General features: G+C 38.1%; 2 protein-coding genes across 2 annotated transcripts; both read right to left on the bottom strand.

Annotated features, from left to right (window-relative positions):
- Nucleotides 1–1,178: 1,178 nt before the first annotated feature.
- rbfa (ribosome binding factor A) lies at nt 1,179–4,422 on the bottom strand. Its single transcript, XM_056475317.1, has 7 exons — nt 4,148–4,422; nt 4,038–4,068; nt 3,722–3,889; nt 2,206–2,318; nt 2,039–2,123; nt 1,713–1,789; nt 1,179–1,637 (listed from the first exon to the last, which is right to left on the bottom strand). The coding sequence occupies exons 1-7, from the start codon at nt 4,360–4,362 to the stop codon at nt 1,271–1,273; spliced, it is 1,056 nt and encodes a 351-aa protein (XP_056331292.1). The 5' UTR covers nt 4,363–4,422; the 3' UTR covers nt 1,179–1,270.
- A 2,546-nt stretch (nt 4,423–6,968) lies between these two features.
- Nucleotides 6,969–16,850, bottom strand: adnp2a (ADNP homeobox 2a). Its single transcript, XM_056475672.1, has 4 exons — nt 16,607–16,850; nt 16,170–16,287; nt 10,360–10,452; nt 6,969–10,220 (listed from the first exon to the last, which is right to left on the bottom strand). Exons 2-4 carry the CDS (start codon nt 16,275–16,277, stop codon nt 7,545–7,547), a joined length of 2,877 nt encoding a protein of 958 aa, XP_056331647.1. The 5' UTR covers nt 16,278–16,287; nt 16,607–16,850; the 3' UTR covers nt 6,969–7,544.
- Nucleotides 16,851–19,283: the final 2,433 nt, after the last annotated feature.

Below are 19,283 nucleotides of genomic sequence, written 5' to 3'. Positions count from 1 at the left end.
TTCCCTCCAACATTTAGTTTTCTGCAAGGAGAGATGGTGATATAAATTATAACATTCCCTTCAATTCAATACAAATCACACATAGAAGGTAAATCGCATCATAATGAACTACCTCAAGACATGGGCGATTTATAATTGCAGAAAACTGTTTGGAAGGATTGAAAGTGTCCAAGAAGATGTCCAAAATCTTTACATGCAATGACTGAGAGACTGTTTAGATGCATGTCACTGATGAGAAGTTGACGGATGTTTACTGTATGATGAACGAAATGGCCTTAAACACCCAGCAGGCACAAGACGTCAGCATGATGTCAGATTGTACCCCAACGTTGTGGGACATTGGATTTTGTTTGGAAATGAAAATCGGGTTGACATCAGAACCCAACGTCCAACCTAAAAATCAGCCAAATATTAACGTCTAATGTTACCTCTATGACGTCAATCAGATGTTGGATTTTGGTTGCCATACCTGATGAATAAATGTCAGTATTTGACATCAATATGACACTAGTTTGATTTTGGTCACTTTCTAACATTAAACGTCATGTGATGTTGCTATTGGACATCAAAATAACATCCTTAGACGCTGGCTAGACATTGAATTATGGTGACCTGACGTCACAACCTTAATCTAACCCATAATATGATGTTGTGTGCCTGCTGGGCAATAACTGAATGCACTACAGAATGTTACGTTTACACACATCAACAAATTAGATGTAAATGCATCAGCTTTTTACAGCGTAATACTCGCTACTCTTTAGTACTTTTAAAAGGTCTACTTTTCACTCATACTTTAAGTATTATTTACAACAGATACTTGGACAAGTAATGGTACTTTTACCCGAGTATGATTTCCAGTACTCTTTCCACCACTGTTAATTAATTACAAAGAGCGTGAAACACAAACAAGATAAACTTGGATCCCTTTTAGTCAGGTTTTAAAGTGACCCAAACATCCTTTCTTCTGCAGAACACGAAATGTATTTCAGCTTGGTGACTTTCATATTAAAAAGTGTCCTCATTTTATGTTCTACAATTTTCAAATGACGAGGGAAATTTCATTTTTGCGTGTTTTAAAGTATTTTGTTGTAATTTAAATTCAGCAGTTCTGCTACTTAAAGATTATCTTTCTCTTTATACGACTTACTCAAAAATCAACACTTACACACAACTGGTCACCATATGCACATATATACTTTCAAATTTTATTACTCAGATCACACTTTAAAATATTAGTTCAAGTGATTTTTTTTTTTCTTCACTGATTTCACCGCCTCCGGTCATCCTCCTCCATCAGCTCTGCGATCTGGCTTTCTTCCAGTCTGTCCTCGTCGTTGTCTTGCTCCTCTTTCTCGAGACTTCTAGACAACAGGAAATCTTTAGGGCTGATATCATCATCCTTCATGCGCTTGGACTTCTGTTTCTTTTTCTCTATGAGTTTCTGCTTTCTAATGTCGGCTAGCATGTCCAGCTGCTCTTGTGTTAGTCTTCCTACAGCAGGATTCTCTATGATCGAGTCTCTCGCTCCTTTCTCGCGTTTATAGGCTTCAATCTGTTTGTGCAGAGCGTCATGATCAACACCGAACAAAACAGGTCGTTTCTTATCACCGGAATCCAGTGGCTGCAATTTGGCCCTTTTGAAGATCATACAAATTAGACACTAATAATATAAAGTGTAGGTACTTTTACTTGAGCTAATCTCTTCTTACCGTTCATCACTGATGGCTGAATGATTTATGTTATCTTCAGCTGGACCAAAATCTGCTTGCTTGAGGAGGTTTTCAATCTGATAGAAATAGATATCAAAAATAATATAAACCAGAGTAAAGACGTTTTGAATGATTAAGATTATTGATGTTTTTGAAAGACTTCTCTTAGTAATATACTTTAAAATAATAAAACAGAAAACAATTCTATTTTAAATTGCAATAAAATATGAAAATTGATGATTTGGATTAAATAAATTCATCCTTTGTTAGCAGAAAAGATGCATAATTTGCTGTAAAAGTATTAACAATAATATGTGATTGGTAACCTCAGTGACAACAGCATATTGTTTATCTCTGACAAACACCACAGGAGGAACGTTGCCAATGAGTTGGTGAGAGATGAGAAGATGCCTGAATAAATAAGAAGCCAAGTTATGCATATGTTTCAATACATTAAAAGAAAAGGAAAACAGACTATGAAAAAATGGCACACCGTATGCGAGGAGCACATTTGTCTAAAGCCTGCTGAGTCTGCCGGTCTTGCTCAGCGGATAAACTAGTCTTCCAGTATATTCGACAAGCAGAGAAATCTCTTGTTAGCGAAACCTTAAAATAAGAAAAATAGTTGAAGGAAATACCAAAATAAAAGGTAATGAGGAAATTAAAGAAACAGTTCACCCAAGAAGATGTAAAATCTGTTCATATTCACACACCTAAATGACTTCTACCTTCTGTGATATGTATTATTAAACAAAAATCTGAGAAATGTCTGTTAGGTTATACTTTATAAAATGAAAGTTACTGATTACCAAACAGGTTTCCATAATTCAAAACATTTGTTTGTTTTTCAAGAAGAAAATACTCATTTTGCCTAATCTCATATTAATCTTGAGCACCTATAGAGTAGCACCATCTTTTCTCTAAAAAGTCTTTTTTTAAATTCTTATAAAATACAGCTTTCCAATTCGCTCTGGAAAAAGCAGAGTGCCTGGAGGTGTCATGGGCAGAGCTACTGAATCAACACCACGCGTTGATGCAACATTACAAAAAAACTAAGCAATCTCATCTCTTTGACAGAGAAAATCTACCGGTGTGATGAGTCTAGGTTGGTTCATGCAGCATACAATCAGAATGTTACTGATCAGCTTACAAGTTCTAATCTACTTTGTGTTGCTGACATTTGAGTACATGTTTATTACAAAACAAAACATTTGTGCTTTGTAAAATACAAGCTGATGTTTATGGAAGACGACAACTATAATAATTTGACATGTAATCTGACGATGTTTATCATTCACAACAGATATTTAATCTCTCCACTGCAGTGCATGGGTCTACGCCATGTCACGTGATAAACCAGGCATGTCGCCCAGGAAAATACAAAGGTGTTGCGGTATAAATCAGTGTTTCTCAACCACGTTCCCGGATGACCACCAGCAATGCACATTTTCCATGTCTCCTTAATCAAACGCACCTGATTCACATCATCAGCTCATTAGCAAAGCTGAAATGGGTGAGACAGATGCGGGAGACATCCACCAAACATGCAATGTTGGTGGTCCTCAGCAACGTGGTTGAGAAACACTGATCTAAACCATAGTCGCGTTTAAAAAAACCTCGAATGGGGGGTCAGCTGAAGTATTTAAAACTTTTTCAATTAACTATGGCTAAACAAGATAAACTTTCCTTTACAACCCAAACACACTTTTTGCATGCATTCTCCAGCCAACCCTGTGTAGTCCTGCAGTGACTTCCTTATCCTGAGTTAAGTGTGTTGATGGATCCTTGCACATTGTACTATGCGAAATGGCTATATGAGAAGCCGTTTATTAGCATTTAGTCTATGATTTGCATGATAATGTAACTCTGTAGCACAGTAAATAACTCTGGATGCAGAAATTTCCCGATATCTCTCTTTAAATCATAGCGATTATAACAGTATTCTAGTGAACTATGCCCTCTGGGCTATAATTAATTAATGCTTGGAAAGAAGAAGGTTGAGTTCCTACTTTAGAGATTTCCACATTGTAGGCACTGATCTCGGAGTTGAGCTCATAGGAGCTCAGCAAGTCTGTCACTGTCTTGTAGATGATGATGTTTAGAGTCCTCACACGAACACTGTCCCCCTCATTTCGCTTTGGGGGCTTCAGAAAACCAGACTGACTCAAATTTGTGGTCTGGATGTGCAAAGTGCATTAAAACAGGATGTTTATCATACTAGTTACAGCATTATTGTTAACAAACATTTACAATATTTAAAAAACTAAATATAATGTTGAAGTAGATAACACATTAGTATTAGTGAATGTTAAACCAAACTCTTACACGTAGAGGAGTTTCGTACCAGTGTTTCTTCCTATAAAGAAGAATAAAGCCCATTAGTCTTCCTAATCAAAACCACAGTAGCTTTGTTTATTTATTAACAACAGACTTACTTTTTTTTGGCCAGCATCTTCATCAGTTTATTAGCTCCAGAAAGACAGGCTGAGGTGTGAAGGCTTCTTTCCTTATGTAAAACAGACAAGGACACGCGCTGGTTAGCTAGTCTGTAGGGTCGTGCTGTCACTGTACAGAACACGCTTGTTGTTGCAGTCGTATGTCGACTAAATGTCCATTCTTTAGCACAAAAAACTCTCCTGACAGCCAACATGATCACCTCCTACTCGCGATAGAAACTCGGAATCGACTAAACTTGTCTGAAAGCAAGGCTGTAAGAGTTGATTTCAGATTCAGTCGATCGACGACGGCGATTTTAGAAACATTTTCATAATACTGGTCATGGCTCCTTAAAAATGTAATCATGTAATCAAACAACATGATTATTGTAGTCAAATCATGCGGTAACCACAATTATTAGGTTTTGCAACATGGTTAAATTAATGCAAACATACTATACCTTTAGGTAATAAAATCATGGTTAACTTTTGATAGGGAGACTTTTGTTTAAGTTGCCTATCAGTAAATGTAAACTGATTTCCATTGTACAGTATTTTTAAGGCCTAAATAAAGTTGCATAATTGACATGCAGTTTTAATAATTAGGATAATATCCTAATAAAACTAATGAAATGTCTGTTAATTAAATAGCAAACAAAACTCTTAAGTGATTGACTCCTGAATTTTGTATGTCATTATTAGAAAAGATAAGGAGATTTTGTTGGGTCTCCTTCATTATGAAGCAACATTATGCAGACATGTGACGTCAATTTGTTGGCCAATCTAGAAGGCAATGGATAACACCAGTGCCCTTGGTGTAAGAATTTTAAGCCATAATTCAAAAACAGCCTATGAGGTAAATCACAACAATCACATACTTGATTTGAAGCAAACATAGTTTTTAGGCCTACTACATTGTCAAAAAAATTCAGTGTTCCATACAGTTTATTCAGGTTGTCCCAACACAAACTAAATTAACTTCACAAATTTAAGTAGATTCAACATTAAACAATTAAGTTGTATTGTGTTTTAAGAATTGGTGTTTAAGCTTATTTTACATGAGTAGATTGAACAAGCAAGAATATGTTTTGAGTGTAGACATACTGGTACTGATAAAAATATAGGACTGAGGCGGTGTATTTCTCTGAAAAAATCTCTGAAAATGTTTTCGTATAATAATCATAATTTTTTTTACACCAGGGATGGCACTTTACTCTTACTAAATATTTACAGGTTTGCAGAATCTTTTGTACTTTCAGAATGCACTTGTTGAACTCGTCACTATTTTCATAGTATGTTTGCTTTAACAACATTAATTACATTTGCCATATCTATAAAAAAGTTAAATTTAATCCAATTTTTATTAAGTACTGTCAAACATGCTGCAGTGGTTGGCTGATTTAGCATTTACATACTTGTGAAAACAGTACATTTTCTATTTCTACGCCGGCAGCTTGCTCTTTGCAACTCTCACATGGTCGTCCACTGAAGCTAAGCAGGGCTGTGCCCGGTCAGACCACATGGGAAGGCTATGTTGCTGCCGGAAGTGGTCTTAGTGAGAGCTCAAGAGAGTCCTAATGCCCCAGTATATTAATAGGGACTCTATACTGCTCAGTGAGCACCATCTTTCGGATGAGACGTTAATCCTCACTCTCTGTGGTCGTTTAAAAAAAAAAATGTTAAAAATAAAGAGTAGGGGTTTAACCCAGCATCCTGGCCAAATTTGCCCACTGTCCTCTGTCCATCATGGCCTTCTAACCATCCCCATTTCATAATTGGCTTCATCCCTCTGTCTCCTATCCACCAATCAGCTGGTGTGTGATGTGCGTTCTGGCGCAATATGGCTGCTGTTGCGTCATCCAGGTGGATGCTGCACACTGGTTCCCCCAATGTGTAAAGAGCTTTGAGTGTGTCTAGAAAAGCGCTATATAAATGTAAGAAATTATTATTATTATGTAAACAGTATAATAAAATAAATGTGAAGATTCTGTTATGGGTGTGTTTAAAACGTAGCAATAAATGACCTATAGGTAAATCATTTGAGTAATCATTTAAATCATCTTCGTGTTGTGATAATTGCAATATAAAGTTATATAAAGCGATATCATGGTCAGTTTAGCTTAGACTAACAAATTGGAGTTTTTTTTTTATAATTGTTAACAAACAAGCCTAAAGAAATTATATTTTGAGCATGTAGTAGAATAGATTAACATTAAAACAGGCTTTTAAAGGGATAGTCCACACAAAAAATGAAAATTGCCATCATTTACTCTCCCTTCACTTGTTTCAAACCTGTTTGAGTGTTAAACAAAATAGCACATTTTGAAGGATGTCAGAATCTGGTAGCCGCTGATTTCAATATATATAGTTGAAGTCAGAATTATTAGCTCCCCTGTTTATTTTTTTCCCCAATTTCTGTTCAGCGGAGAGAAAATTTCTTCAACACATTTCTAAATATAATAGTTTTAATAACTAATTTTTAACAACTGATTTATTTTATCTTTGCCATGATGACAGTAAATAATATTTACCTAGATATTTTCAAGGTGACATTTAAAGGCTTAACTAGGTTAATTAGGTTAACTAGGCAGAATAGGGTAATTAAGCAATTTATTGTGTAACAATGATTTGTTCTGTAAACAATCGAAAAAATTATAATTCTGACTGCAACTGTATATAATTTTCTGCTTTGAAATAGAAATTTAAATAAGAAAATTAAACCTTAAGAGTTGAAATAATATTCACTGTATTCTGAAGTGCCCATCAAAATATCTTCATGTTCAACATCACAACCAGTTTTATCTAGAGTAAACCACACATCTTTAATATTTAGTCACGTTTATTCCAACAGCCAAATACAACTGCAAACTTTAAATAAGACACGGAGGCACTTGTTTTTTTTTTTCCACATGTCTGAAATTGAAACGGTGTATTATATGAGGGGGGGAAATGAACATGAAAACAACAAAGTGTCCCTTTCAAAGGGATGAAATGCTGCCTAATTCGCAAGTTAATGATAATAGTTAGTTGACCAAAGCCTTCATTCTCTGTACAGTACTCATAAAAATGTTAAATGCAGAACTTTATCACTACTGATGTCCCCAAATTTAAATTACAAACGTTTTAAACAACAAAAAAAGATGACTATAAAAGATGGGAAACCCGAGTGTTGTTTTTTTTTCTTGCAATAGAGATATGTAATAAAAACCTTTTAATGTCATCATCATATGAACTATATACAACAAAAATACAAAATTGTAAAGTCTTTGCAGTAGCTTCCCCTTTTTCCATACACCAATGCCCAGAGGCAAACCTCCTTATAAGTGTGAATCAAGTATTTTTAAATAAACATTTCGCAACATGCTGTATACAAACATAATTCATCTCGAAAACACGATTAGCCATTTGTACAGAGCTCATCTTCCATTTCATTCACTTCTTCTTGTTTAACAGTCACCTCTTGGATGATGAAGCCATGCTCCATTTCACACACTTCCTCCTCTTTTTTAATAGTTACTGGTACCTCCGGGATGAAGAGGGGATGTTGTGTCGTTGCATCCACTTGTTCTGTTTTAACAGTCACCACTGGAACAAGGCTGCTGATGTTTACCTCATTCGGGTCTTTCCTTTTAACAGGCTTTACCTCAGGAATGAAGAGCTTGTGCTTGAGTTTGTTCACTTCAGTCATTTTAAACCCGAGACGTACACAAACCCTCTTCTTCTGAATCGCTTTCAAGCACTTGGTGAGCTTGCTGTTGAAGTGCGCCTTCACGTCTGCCTTGTTTATCCACAAACGGGAAGCGAGCAGTTCGATTTCTGTCTTTGTCACGTATGGCTTTCTGTGGAAGTACTGTGAAAGGAAGTCTTTTCTGTCCTCAAATGATGTCCTCTCCATTCCCATTGGTTCCAAGACCAGCGTAACTGGGGTTTCGGGGACTGGAGTTCCTGTCTTGGAAGCCTTTGTGTTCCTTCTCCTGTTCCTCGGAGTGACAGCTTCTTTCTTTGGCTTGGGAAATTCAGGTGCCCCCTGGAAGGTCACGTCTGAAGAAGCGGGCATCTGTACAGAGCTGCATACATCACCGTCTTGAGATTCAGATGTATCAGGATTCAGTTTCCTCTCCGCTTCCTTCACGGCTTTAGGAGCACAACGACACCGTTGCACATGAATGGAGATAGTTTTAGGTGTTGATTTTTCAGTATACACCCCAAAACAATATATGCATTTGTATGCAGGCGTTTTTAGTATTGCATGGATGGTGGGAACTATGTGGTGTTTCGTTTGAAGATGGAGCTCGTAGTCTTCAGGGTTCTGGAGCTTTACTTGACAAAATGGACAGGCGTTTGGTGCCGACTTCAACATAGTTGTGTATTCTGCCTTGTCTGGATACATTTTTATGTAAATCTTGTCTTTAGTACTGGTGACCAGTGCAAGGTTAAGCTCTCGGTTGTCAAGCAGATCTTTAGGCACATCCGTGTTCAGATTAAAAGTGCTAAACATGAGGTTGCCCTCATCATCACAGTCGAGACTAAACTGCTCCTTTATGTAAAGTCGGTTGTCTTTGATTTTCAGACTGTGCTCTTTCTTGCTGTGCTCCATTATCTGCTTGAAGGAGTAGAACATCTGAGGGCAGAACAGACACTTCAAGCCGTGCAACAAATGCTGGAAAATACCCTGCTCTGTCAGTAAAATCTTGCACCTCAGGCACTTGACAGTTTGATTATCATGTTTCTTCAAAAACGGCGCCTGCACAGCAAGTTCATTCGGTCTGGAATTTTTATTCATTGCCCTCTGAACTGGAGGCATGAGCCCTGAATTTGGAGGCTGGCTAATCTGGTTTTGCGCTAGTACCATTTGAGGGGGTCCGCCATGGACGGGAACCGTCATTTGAACGGGTGCTAGAGTGTAGGTCGGGACACCGTTGACTTTGTTGCCTGTGGGAATGAGACGCACAGACTGCGAGGTGATGAGGGGAGCTCTGGGAACTGACTGGTTCAGCTGAAGACCTTGAGTAACAAGAAATGGTGAACGTACACCCATTTCGGTAGGGAGGTTGACCTGGACGCCAGGAGGAAAAAGAACCTGCGGTGCTTGCTGGGGCGGTGGTAGCCTGGGCACAGTCATCGTGATGGGTACCGTCTTGGGTGTGTTCTGTGGCATGTTTGGCATTACCATATTAAGGGGTTTGACTACTGGAGAGGTAGGCAGAACTTGGGACATCCCGCCATGGGACTGTGAATGCTGAGCATTCTGAAGCGCAGCCACAGTCGTGCCTGAAAGCAGAGCTTGAGTTTGTGGAGATAAAAACATCTGGCCTGCACCAGGAGAGCAAAACAGAGCAGCCGCATTGCTTGGGCCGGCCAGAAGAACTGTGCCATTTCCATTGGTTTGTTGCGTCTGTTGTGGCATATAGTTCGGTCTTGCAAACAGCGTGACTGGCTGCATCGATTTAGGTGCAAGGTTCAGCAGATTCTGCAGCCCAGCCATTTGGTTCATGCATTCTTTTTCAATTATACAAGGCATTATTTGCCAGTGTAGCTCCTTGTGCTTCTCTGAACTCAAAATATGGTACAGTAAATGTTCAATGGTCTCTGCTGGCAGTTTGCACAGTTTGCAGTGATATTTGACAGGTGCGCCATCACGTATCTGCGGACCAGCCATTGGTGCACTTTCCGACCCAAGGCCAAAGTAGCGATCCAGCAACGTGGCAAAGTGGTTTACCAGGACGTGCTTCTTCATCACATATAATAAAGAGTCATGATAACCACAGGTCGCGCAAGTGTATCTGTCGTCTGCGGCGTCAGCAGAAACTGTAACTGATATGGTTTTCGGTGTGTGGGCCAAAGTGTGGCTAGGGTGGCTCTGATGGGTTCTTGATGGCAGCATGTGGAAAAACTGAATGTGTTGCTCTGTGACTTTTGGAGAGCTGACAAACGGGCAGTAGGGGCACATTAACAAACAGGCCCCATCCAGATTTTTCCAGTGATAGCGATGGATGTGGCTTCTGAATGTGGGCACCGACCGGCTGGAGTACCAACACAGACTGCAGCACAGACTTTGGCTTCGGTATGGATACTGAGAAAGGAATGCAACATCATAATTAATATGGGTTTAAATTATGTTTACTAATAATGTGTACAGTGAAAAACTGTAAAGCATAAAGAGGTGCCAAATGCGTTTAAAACATGAAAACAAATGTTATGTACATAATCACCTTTTTTTTCTTTTTGCCAACATGACCGTCAGTGAAATCATCCCATTCTGTGTTGTCAAAGCTTGCATCACCAGCATCAAAACATTTATATGTCTGGGGGATATAAAGAAAAAATCATTAGCAGAATTAAGGATATCAATGTAAAAAAAAATAATTCTGTGAAAAAAAAAAAATGAAATGTTTAATGCTTTACACCACAACATTATAAATGAAACTAGTCAGTACAATATCTAGTGGTTAGCGCGCTGACATATGGTGCATTAGCACTTCAGGGCGTCCCGAGTTTGAATCCCGGCTCATGGACATTTCCCATCCCTACCCCCTCTCTCTCTCCCACTTCGCTTCCTGTCTGTAAAACTGTCCTATCTGCTTAATAAAGGCAAAAAGGCCAAAGATAAATCTTTAAAAAAAATAATAATAAAAAAATAAATGAAACTATAAAAGACATCCATTGATTAAATAAACATTTTTGTCATCATCTACAGGAAAAGTTGATCAAATGAGAATGCATTATTGAATATTCAATGTTGATTGATATTGATAAATGTAATAAAGCAAAATCAGATACTTGGATATCAGATTAGATAGCTAATATCAGATAGTTTATATAGTGGGTGTGTCCTCATATTTATTTGTTGTGTTTAATATCATTCAAATATAACATTCTGCTTAAACTCCAACAGTTTTTCATAAGAGTGCATTAGTGCCTACTTCCTTTATTTTCAGTGCCCATTCCTGGCTTTCCCCCCCCCCATAATGATTTTAAGTTTTCATTAAAGCCTTATATCTTTGTAGATTATTATTAAAATATATTTTGCTTAAACTTAAACAAATACGAACAGCATTATCAACAGTGACTGTTCCAGACATATTTTTACCACAGGGACTTTAAAGAAGTTTTAGTTAAAGCATTTTAAGCCATAAATCAAAATAACTTGCAAAAAGGTGAATCACAGCATTACAAACATTCATTTGATGCAAAATGGCCGTAAACCACTTAAACAAAAAGAAGTACAGCACCATGGATAATGTAGGTTTTCTATGTGAATTCTGCAATTAAACAGCTGATTTAAGAATAAGTTGAATACATGCTAAACTGTGGGTTTTCAAGAATTCACACTTAGCTCATGATATGTAAATAGCTTGTTTGGCATGCTGTCCCGGGAGAAAGCCCTGAGCTCAAGTGATCCTCTGGCCCAGGGCTCCCTCGCTTTCGCAGGGTGAGGGGAGACTGAACTCAGGTCGATCTCAAAACTCCCCTGCTGCTGGGGCTAAGGTTAACTTCCTGAGAGTAAGAAATTTAGAAAAAAGACTTAGGCTTACTTTGTCTATAATATAGAGCATATTTGGATGGTGGGAGGAAAGCCCACGTAGACACGAGGAGAACATGCAAACTCCGCACAGAAATACCTTATGGCGCAGCAAGGACCTGGAGCCATTGGTATTCTTGCTGTGAGGCAACAGTGCTAGTCACTCCATATCCATTCTGGATAAAGGTGGAAGAAGAGGAAGAGGGGGGTTTCTTCCAGACGAAGATAGTTGTAGAAAGGAAATGAGAATATATATATAGTGACTTGGGATCCTTTGATCGGAGGATTGTGATTAGCTAATGTGGGCCAGCTGGGTCAATCATGAGCACGTGCTCCTCTCGAAACTAGTTTAATATTAAACTTCACTCAAAATCATCTTCAATTTACAATAGGTTTGTCACTAAAGGAATATCAGCTACTGTTAAAAATCAAGATCCGAATGGAGTTTATTTCTGGTACTGACTGTTGTGCTCTTTGCCTCTCATTGAAAATGTGTTTCACTTGGAAGCATTTCACAAATCTTAATATATGAAAAACAAGCTGTTGTTGCATCTGTCATGTCACGATTTCAATTTTAATAATAAATTTAGATTTTATTTTTGTAATATCATCCAGCTGGAAACCATCAAACAAACAAAAACTAAAATCCTTCACAAAATTTATAATGCTTCTAATGAAAATTGGTTGTAACGGAAACTACTGGTTCCTGTAGGTCTCTACTGGCAATTTGTGGCCTTCCACTGGTGGGACGTTAAAACCAATACATCCTAATAGATCCAATAACCTAGTGGTTAGCGAGCAGACATATGGTGCAGAAGCACGTCAGGGCGTCCCGAGTTCGAATTCCAGCTCGAGGATACCCCCCCCCCCCCCCCCCCCTCTCTCTCTCTCTTAAGCTTCACTTCCTGTCTCTATACTGTCCTATCTAATAAAGGCCAAAAATAAATCTTTAAAAATAAAGGTGATTGTAAACCAACTCATATCTCATGTTTTAGGCTCGTTCAAAATTAAAGGATTTCTTGCAGCAAATATTTACATTTTTCTCTGACGCATTAAAAAGATAAAGAACCTGAGGCCATAATTCCAATATTTTCAATACAATCCTTACTTACTTATTGCTCAAATGGAAGGAAAAATTTCCTCCAAACTTTAAAGCAATGACTTATGGAAATTCTACACCACCTGACCTTAGAAAAAAATACGATATACTATAAGAGGTTGTAATGATATGTTTGCTTTTTCTCACTTGGCAACCTATTTTACAGTGCATCCTGAAAGTATTCATAGCGCTTTACTTTTTCCATTTTTTTTATATTACAGCCTTATTCCAAAATTGATTAAATTAATTTATTTCCTCAAAATTCTACACACAATACCCCATAATGACAATGTGAACAAAAGATTTTTTGAAATTGTTGCAAATTTATTACAAATAAAAACCTGAAAAATCACATCTACATAAGTATTCACCCTTGCGCAATCCTTTGTTGATGCACCTTGGGCAGCAATTACAGCCACAAGTTTTTTTAAATATGATGCCACAAGCTTGGCACACCTGTCTTTGGGAATTTTTGCCCATTCCTCTTTGCAGTACCTCTCAATCTCTATCAAGTTGGATGGGAAGCGATGGTGTACAGCCATTTTCAGATCTCTCCAGAGATGTTTAATAGGATTTAGGTCTGGGCTCTGGCTGGGCCACTCAAGAACATTCACTGGAGTTGTTGTGAATCCACTCCATTGATATTTTGGCGGTGTGCTTTGGGTCATTGTCCTGCTGGAAGATGAACCGTCGCCCCAGTCTGAGGTTAAGAGCACTCTGAAGCAGGTTTTTATTCAGGATGTCTCTGTACATTGCTGCATTCATCTTTCCCTCTATTCTGACTAGTCTTCCAGTTCCTGCTGCTAAAAAAACATCCCCACAGCATGGTGCTGCCACCACCATGCTTCACTGTAGGGATGGTATTAGCCTGGTGAGGAGCGGTGCCTGGTTTTCTCCAAAATTAACACCTGGCATTTACTCCAAAGAGTTCAATTTTAGTCTCATCAGATCAGAGAAATTTGTTTCTCATGGTCTGAGAGTCCTTCAGATGCCTTTTGACAAACTCCAGGCAGGGAGTGGTTTCCGTCTGGTAACTCTACCATACAGGCCTGATTAGTGGATTGCTGCACAGATGGTTGTCCTTCTGTAAGGTTCTCCTCTCTCCATAGATGAACGCTGGAGCTCAGACAGAGTGACCATCGGGTTATTGATCATCTCCCTGACTAAGGCCCTTTTCCCCCGATCACTCAGCTTAGATGGCCAGCCAGCTCTAGGAAGACTCCTGGTGGTTCCAAACATCTTCCACTTATGGATGATGGAGGCCACTGTGCTCACTGGAACTTTCAGAGCAGCAGAAATTTTTCTGTAACCTTCCCCAGCCTTGTGCCTTGAGGCAATCCTGTCTCGGAGGTCTACAGACAATTCCTTTGTCTTCATGCTTGGTTTGTGCTTTGACATGCACTGGACATGATTTGAAAAGGTATACACCTGTCCCAGGTTTGACAATCAACTGAATTTACCACAGGTGAACTCCAATTAAGCTGCTGAAACATCTCATGAATGATCAGTGGAAACAGAATATACCTGAGCTCAATTTAGAGCATACAGCAAAGGCTGTGAATACTTATATACATGTGATTTTTCAGGTTTCAAAAAAAAATAAAAAAAATCTTTTGTTCACATTGTCATTATGGGGTATTGTGTGTAGAATTTTGAGGAAATAAATTAAATCCATTTTGAAATAAGGCTGTAATATAAAACAATGTGGAAAAAGTGAAGCCCTATGAATACTTTCCGGATGCACTGTAGATCACACAAAGAAGATAGACCCATCAATTATCTTAGAAGAGTAGAACCTTTTCCTTTTTATTTTTTATTATTTAATTTTTTCTTTTCTTTCCTTTTATATATAAGAGTGAAATATGTTGAACTTAATGTTATTATTTATTTGTATTTTATTTTAATATCATTCATTTATTTTAATAGAATCTAAATGTATATGTGTGCGACGGGTTTTGTTTGTTTGTTGTGCAAAAAAATGAAGAAAAAAAGGGAAAGGCTATTTGTACAGCTTTAGATACGTTTCATATCTAAAATGTTCAATAAAAACACTTTTAAAGAAAAAAAAAAGTTGGTTGTTTGTCAGATCCTCCAGGATTTTAAGAGCCCACTAGTTCTTGCATTAAAAAATAACTTTTTACAAGACTGTGTAGTTTCAAAGCAAAAGACAAGAATTGAACTAATGCCGTAAGCCAGGGATGTCAAACTCAATTCCTGGAGGGCCGCAGCCCTGCAGTTTAGTTCCAGCCCTGCTTCAACACACTTAAGCCTGGTTTATACTTCTGCATCAAGTGATCGGCGTGACCCAAGGCGCATGCAACGCACGTAGCCATGCATTTATATTTCTGCGCTGCGTTTCTGTTGTTCTGCAATAACACTTCCGAAACGCTAGTTGGCAGTGAGGTGTTTATGTTCCTCTGTGTCGAGTTTCTTCGCTGGTGTTTTTGTTTTTTCTGAACGCTTCCTTAATGTACAAGTGGCTTAAACTCGCTAATTTTGAGGCAGGAACCGGCAGACGTGCAACAACTTTAACCATGAGCTAAACACAAAACAAAACTTTTCATCCGGAGCTCCTTCACGGGACTCCACACTTGTAAACAATCGCTCCATCAGGCTCGCGCGGATCTCGGTCCCGCCCAGACTCGTCAGTGCTACCAAGCCGACCAATCACAGAGCTTGCACTACGCATCGTTGCGACGTGTAGTTAAATTTTTTGAGAGGTGCACGTCAGTGACGCCGATGGCCACTGCATAGGGCCATGCGTCAATGCCTAGGCTGTGCCGTAGCATATGCGTGGGCTTGACACAGAAGTATAAATCAGCCTTTCCCTGTAGGTTTCAAACAAGACTGAAAGACTTAATTAGCTTGATCAGCTGTGTTTAATTAGGGTTGGAACTAAACTGTGCAGGGCTGTGGCCCCCCAGGAATTGAGTTTGACATTCCTGCCGTAAGTTATAAGTAGGCCCACATGGAATCTGTGCATGCAGAAATCCACAGATTTTTAGCCCATGATTGAGTCTATGTATTTACAATGTATTTACAATGTATTTACGTAAATGTGTGTAAATTTATATTTATTCAGTTTTTAAATTAATTTCACTAATGTTATTGTGATATTATAACAATAATATTAAAATGTTAATATTTACAATACAGTTTGTAAAGTAATATTTTTTGTCTTTTAGAAGAGATATTATATGAGACTTGCTTTGTTTACCAAATAAGTGGATTTAATTGGATTTACATTGTAAACATTAAATAAAAGTTAAAAGTTATCTGGTGAAATTCCTGGATAAACTTCCTAAAGCACAAAGACAGTAGAGAAACTAAACAAAAAGACAGTAAAACGTCATCAGGAAAATCTGCCAGCCAACCAGAAGATCAGAACTACAGTAATCTACCTCCAGCATATCCTGACACTGCTGCATCCCGATGTCACACAAAATACTTTTGACCCGTTTCCTCGGTCGTCTGAGTTTGGTAAGGTTCTTCACTGGGATCTGATACATTTTGCTGAACCTGTAAACGAAATTAAATACAACTTGTTTGTTTCCGTCATATAAATGAACACCATACCACAAATTCAGCCTTAAATGCGAGTAAAATGCAGATTGAAGCGACTTCTGAATTAAACTGAGGCCTAGCTATAACATAGTTATAATAAACACAGCTAGTTGTAACTATGTACCTAGCAAGCCGGATTTCAGATCAGAAACCACTACTATTGTTAAAACAACTCGAGTCTTTAAAGTTGTATTAACTTAAAGAGACGCCTGGACATGTCATTGATAATCTGAAGTGTGAATGATTATGAGGCGTATCCTGAATCAGTGTCTACCTTCAGTGTTCTGGCACAGATGAGTGGATGAATGTCTGCGCGCGTCCGTTTTCTTCCGGCGTCACTAGAAAGGCGCGCGCTCCTAAAGCGGCTACTTCATCGTCCGGAGCGTTCAGGTAGCGCTCGACCCGCCTTTCCCGGCGGACTGACGATGGTCTGCTGAAATACGAAGCGAGCGCAGGATTGCCCACTTTTGATGAAATCTCACTGAAACATCAGCCCACTCCTGCTGAAAAACATGGCGCACAGGAAGACGGGAAGTGACGTTTTCTGATTTACATACTGCACAGTGCACTTCCACCAATGGGAGAGAAGTGGGCTGGTCCTGTGAAGTTGATCAATGTGATGGTCATTGGTTTTTTGGAATAAGTCATGAAGCAGGGCTGGGGTTTTCCCCTGGGGATGATGGTGGTGACACACCTGTGGATCTTCACCTTTGGGGATGCTGCTGGTAAGGGAAGGTGGATTGATTGATGGATGGAGGTTTGATAGTATGTGATGTGACTGTTATTATGTGTAGTGTCTCATCTAATGCACTTTATGAGCTCTGTTACATCAGCACAGGTAGTTTGTAAAATTTGCTCTGAGGAAAAGTTTGGATGGATGTTCACAGCTCAAGAGGCCCACTGAATGGATGCTGCAGAGACCAAGGTAATATTCCAAACAACATAGAGAGTTGGTCAAGGTAATATCCGTTTGGAAAAACTCGTAGAATGGATATTAGAGTAAATTATAGAGATTTTGACATTTTCATTGCCTTCGATTTTAATTTAAATGGTGCGTGAATGAAGTGTATGTTATGTAAGGTGGAGATGGTATTGTTAAATTGGGGATGTCTGGTGATCGGATAGATATTTTGTAATGGTTGCATTTTGCTCTCTGAGGTTTTAATTTTAATTAAACAGTTTTTTAGTGTGAAAGGTTTTCTCTCTCTCAGCTGTTTTTAAAGTTTGGTGAAAAGTTTACACATAATGCTTTTATTTTTGGAGTAAGGTACAGTCAAAAACAGAGGGTCAAATGCTGTGGTCAAGTCTAAATTCTTTCGTATGAAGGCTCAAAAACCAAATATCACTGATAGCCGTTGGCCGAAGGTAAATATACCAAACTATATTCCATTAAAATTCATTCATTCATTCATTCTTTTTCTTTTCAGCGTAGTCCTTTTATTAATCTGGGGTCACCACACCGGAATGAACTGCCAGTTTATCCTGCAAATGTTTTACGCAGCGGATGCCCTTCCAGCTGCAGCCCTTCACTGGGAAACATCCATACACACTCATTCAAGCACACTATAGACTATTTAGCTTACCCAATTCACCTGTACCACATGTCTTTGGACTGTGGGGGAAACCGGAAAATCCACGCGATCACGGGGAGAGCTTACAAACTCCACACAGAAATGCCAACTGACCCTGACCCTCCTTGCTGTGAGGCGACAGTGCTACCCACCGCGACGCCCTACATTAAAGTTGCCATGGGTAATTTTCTAATTTGTTTAATAATATTTTAAAATAAATAGAAAACTTTACTTTAAATCGTATAAACTAATGCACTTTTTTAAATTACAATTGTAATAAATATATGTGTTTAATATATCTGTTTTGTTTAAATGCACCAAAATACATTGCCTATATTCACTGAGAAATGGAGAAAAATATTCATTTTCAAAATGGGGTGTACTCAATTATTATGAGCACTGTGATTGAGTATATCTTTAAAAAGATAGTCTGTAGTATATCTCTAAAATCTTAATCAACATTTGAGCAGTCTGTCAGGGTTGTCTTATTTCCTAGCTGGCTTGGAATATCTTCCTTTGAAGATAACGTTCCCAGGCTTCTTCCAGCTTTTGGTTGTAGTTGGTTAGAAGTGTCATCTGGACCATCCTTTATTGTCAGCAGAAAACTGGCCCAATTTAGTATATCATTCTTGACCTCTTCGAACTCACTGTCGAAGGCGCCTCTCTCGTATCTTGTTTTTTTTCTCATCACTAATAGCTGTTTTTTGCAAACAATATCCAAATATGTAAGTGAAGTTTTGCGTCTTTTACAATTAATGTCATTAAATCATCCAGACACCACAGTGTTCATTGCAGATTTATTTATTTTCTTGATTGTTTTGTTGATTTTTGTTGTTATTCCAGACTTATAGAGCTGTTTTTTTCTGTCAGACACAGATCATTTGGGACAGGTCAGTTTACTTTTAGTGATGAAGGAATGATGACAGTAGTAGCTTTATTTTGTGCATCAAAATCATGTAAATAAAAAAATAAAAAAAAGAACAAAACATTTTGATAAATTAGAAAACAAGCAAATACAAAAAACAAGAATAAGTCATAAAATACACCAGGAAGGCATTATATATATGATTTTCATCATATATATATAATTGAATATGCTCTAAATTTCTTGGTCTGATGCAAGATTGACTAATAATTGTCTGCCATGACAGATTGAAATGAGAATCTGTTTATGGAAGTAAAATTTATTTTTAAAAAAAGTGATTTAATCATGTTGTTAAGAAATGTTCAAATGCATTCCGACCTCTGCTGCCAAAATAATTTCTGCCACATTTCAGTTCCCTTTATTAAAACACAGTTCTTTAATAAACCTAATTTTGTTGTGTGCAGTTTACTTTATTTTGTAAAATAGATACATATTTATTGTGAACTACATTAAAA

The sequence above is a fragment of the Danio aesculapii genome, chromosome 16 (assembly GCF_903798145.1).
Source record: "Danio aesculapii chromosome 16, fDanAes4.1, whole genome shotgun sequence".
Lineage (NCBI taxonomy): Eukaryota > Metazoa > Chordata > Actinopteri > Cypriniformes > Danionidae > Danio > Danio aesculapii.
This window is presented reverse-complemented; position numbering and strand designations above follow the sequence as displayed.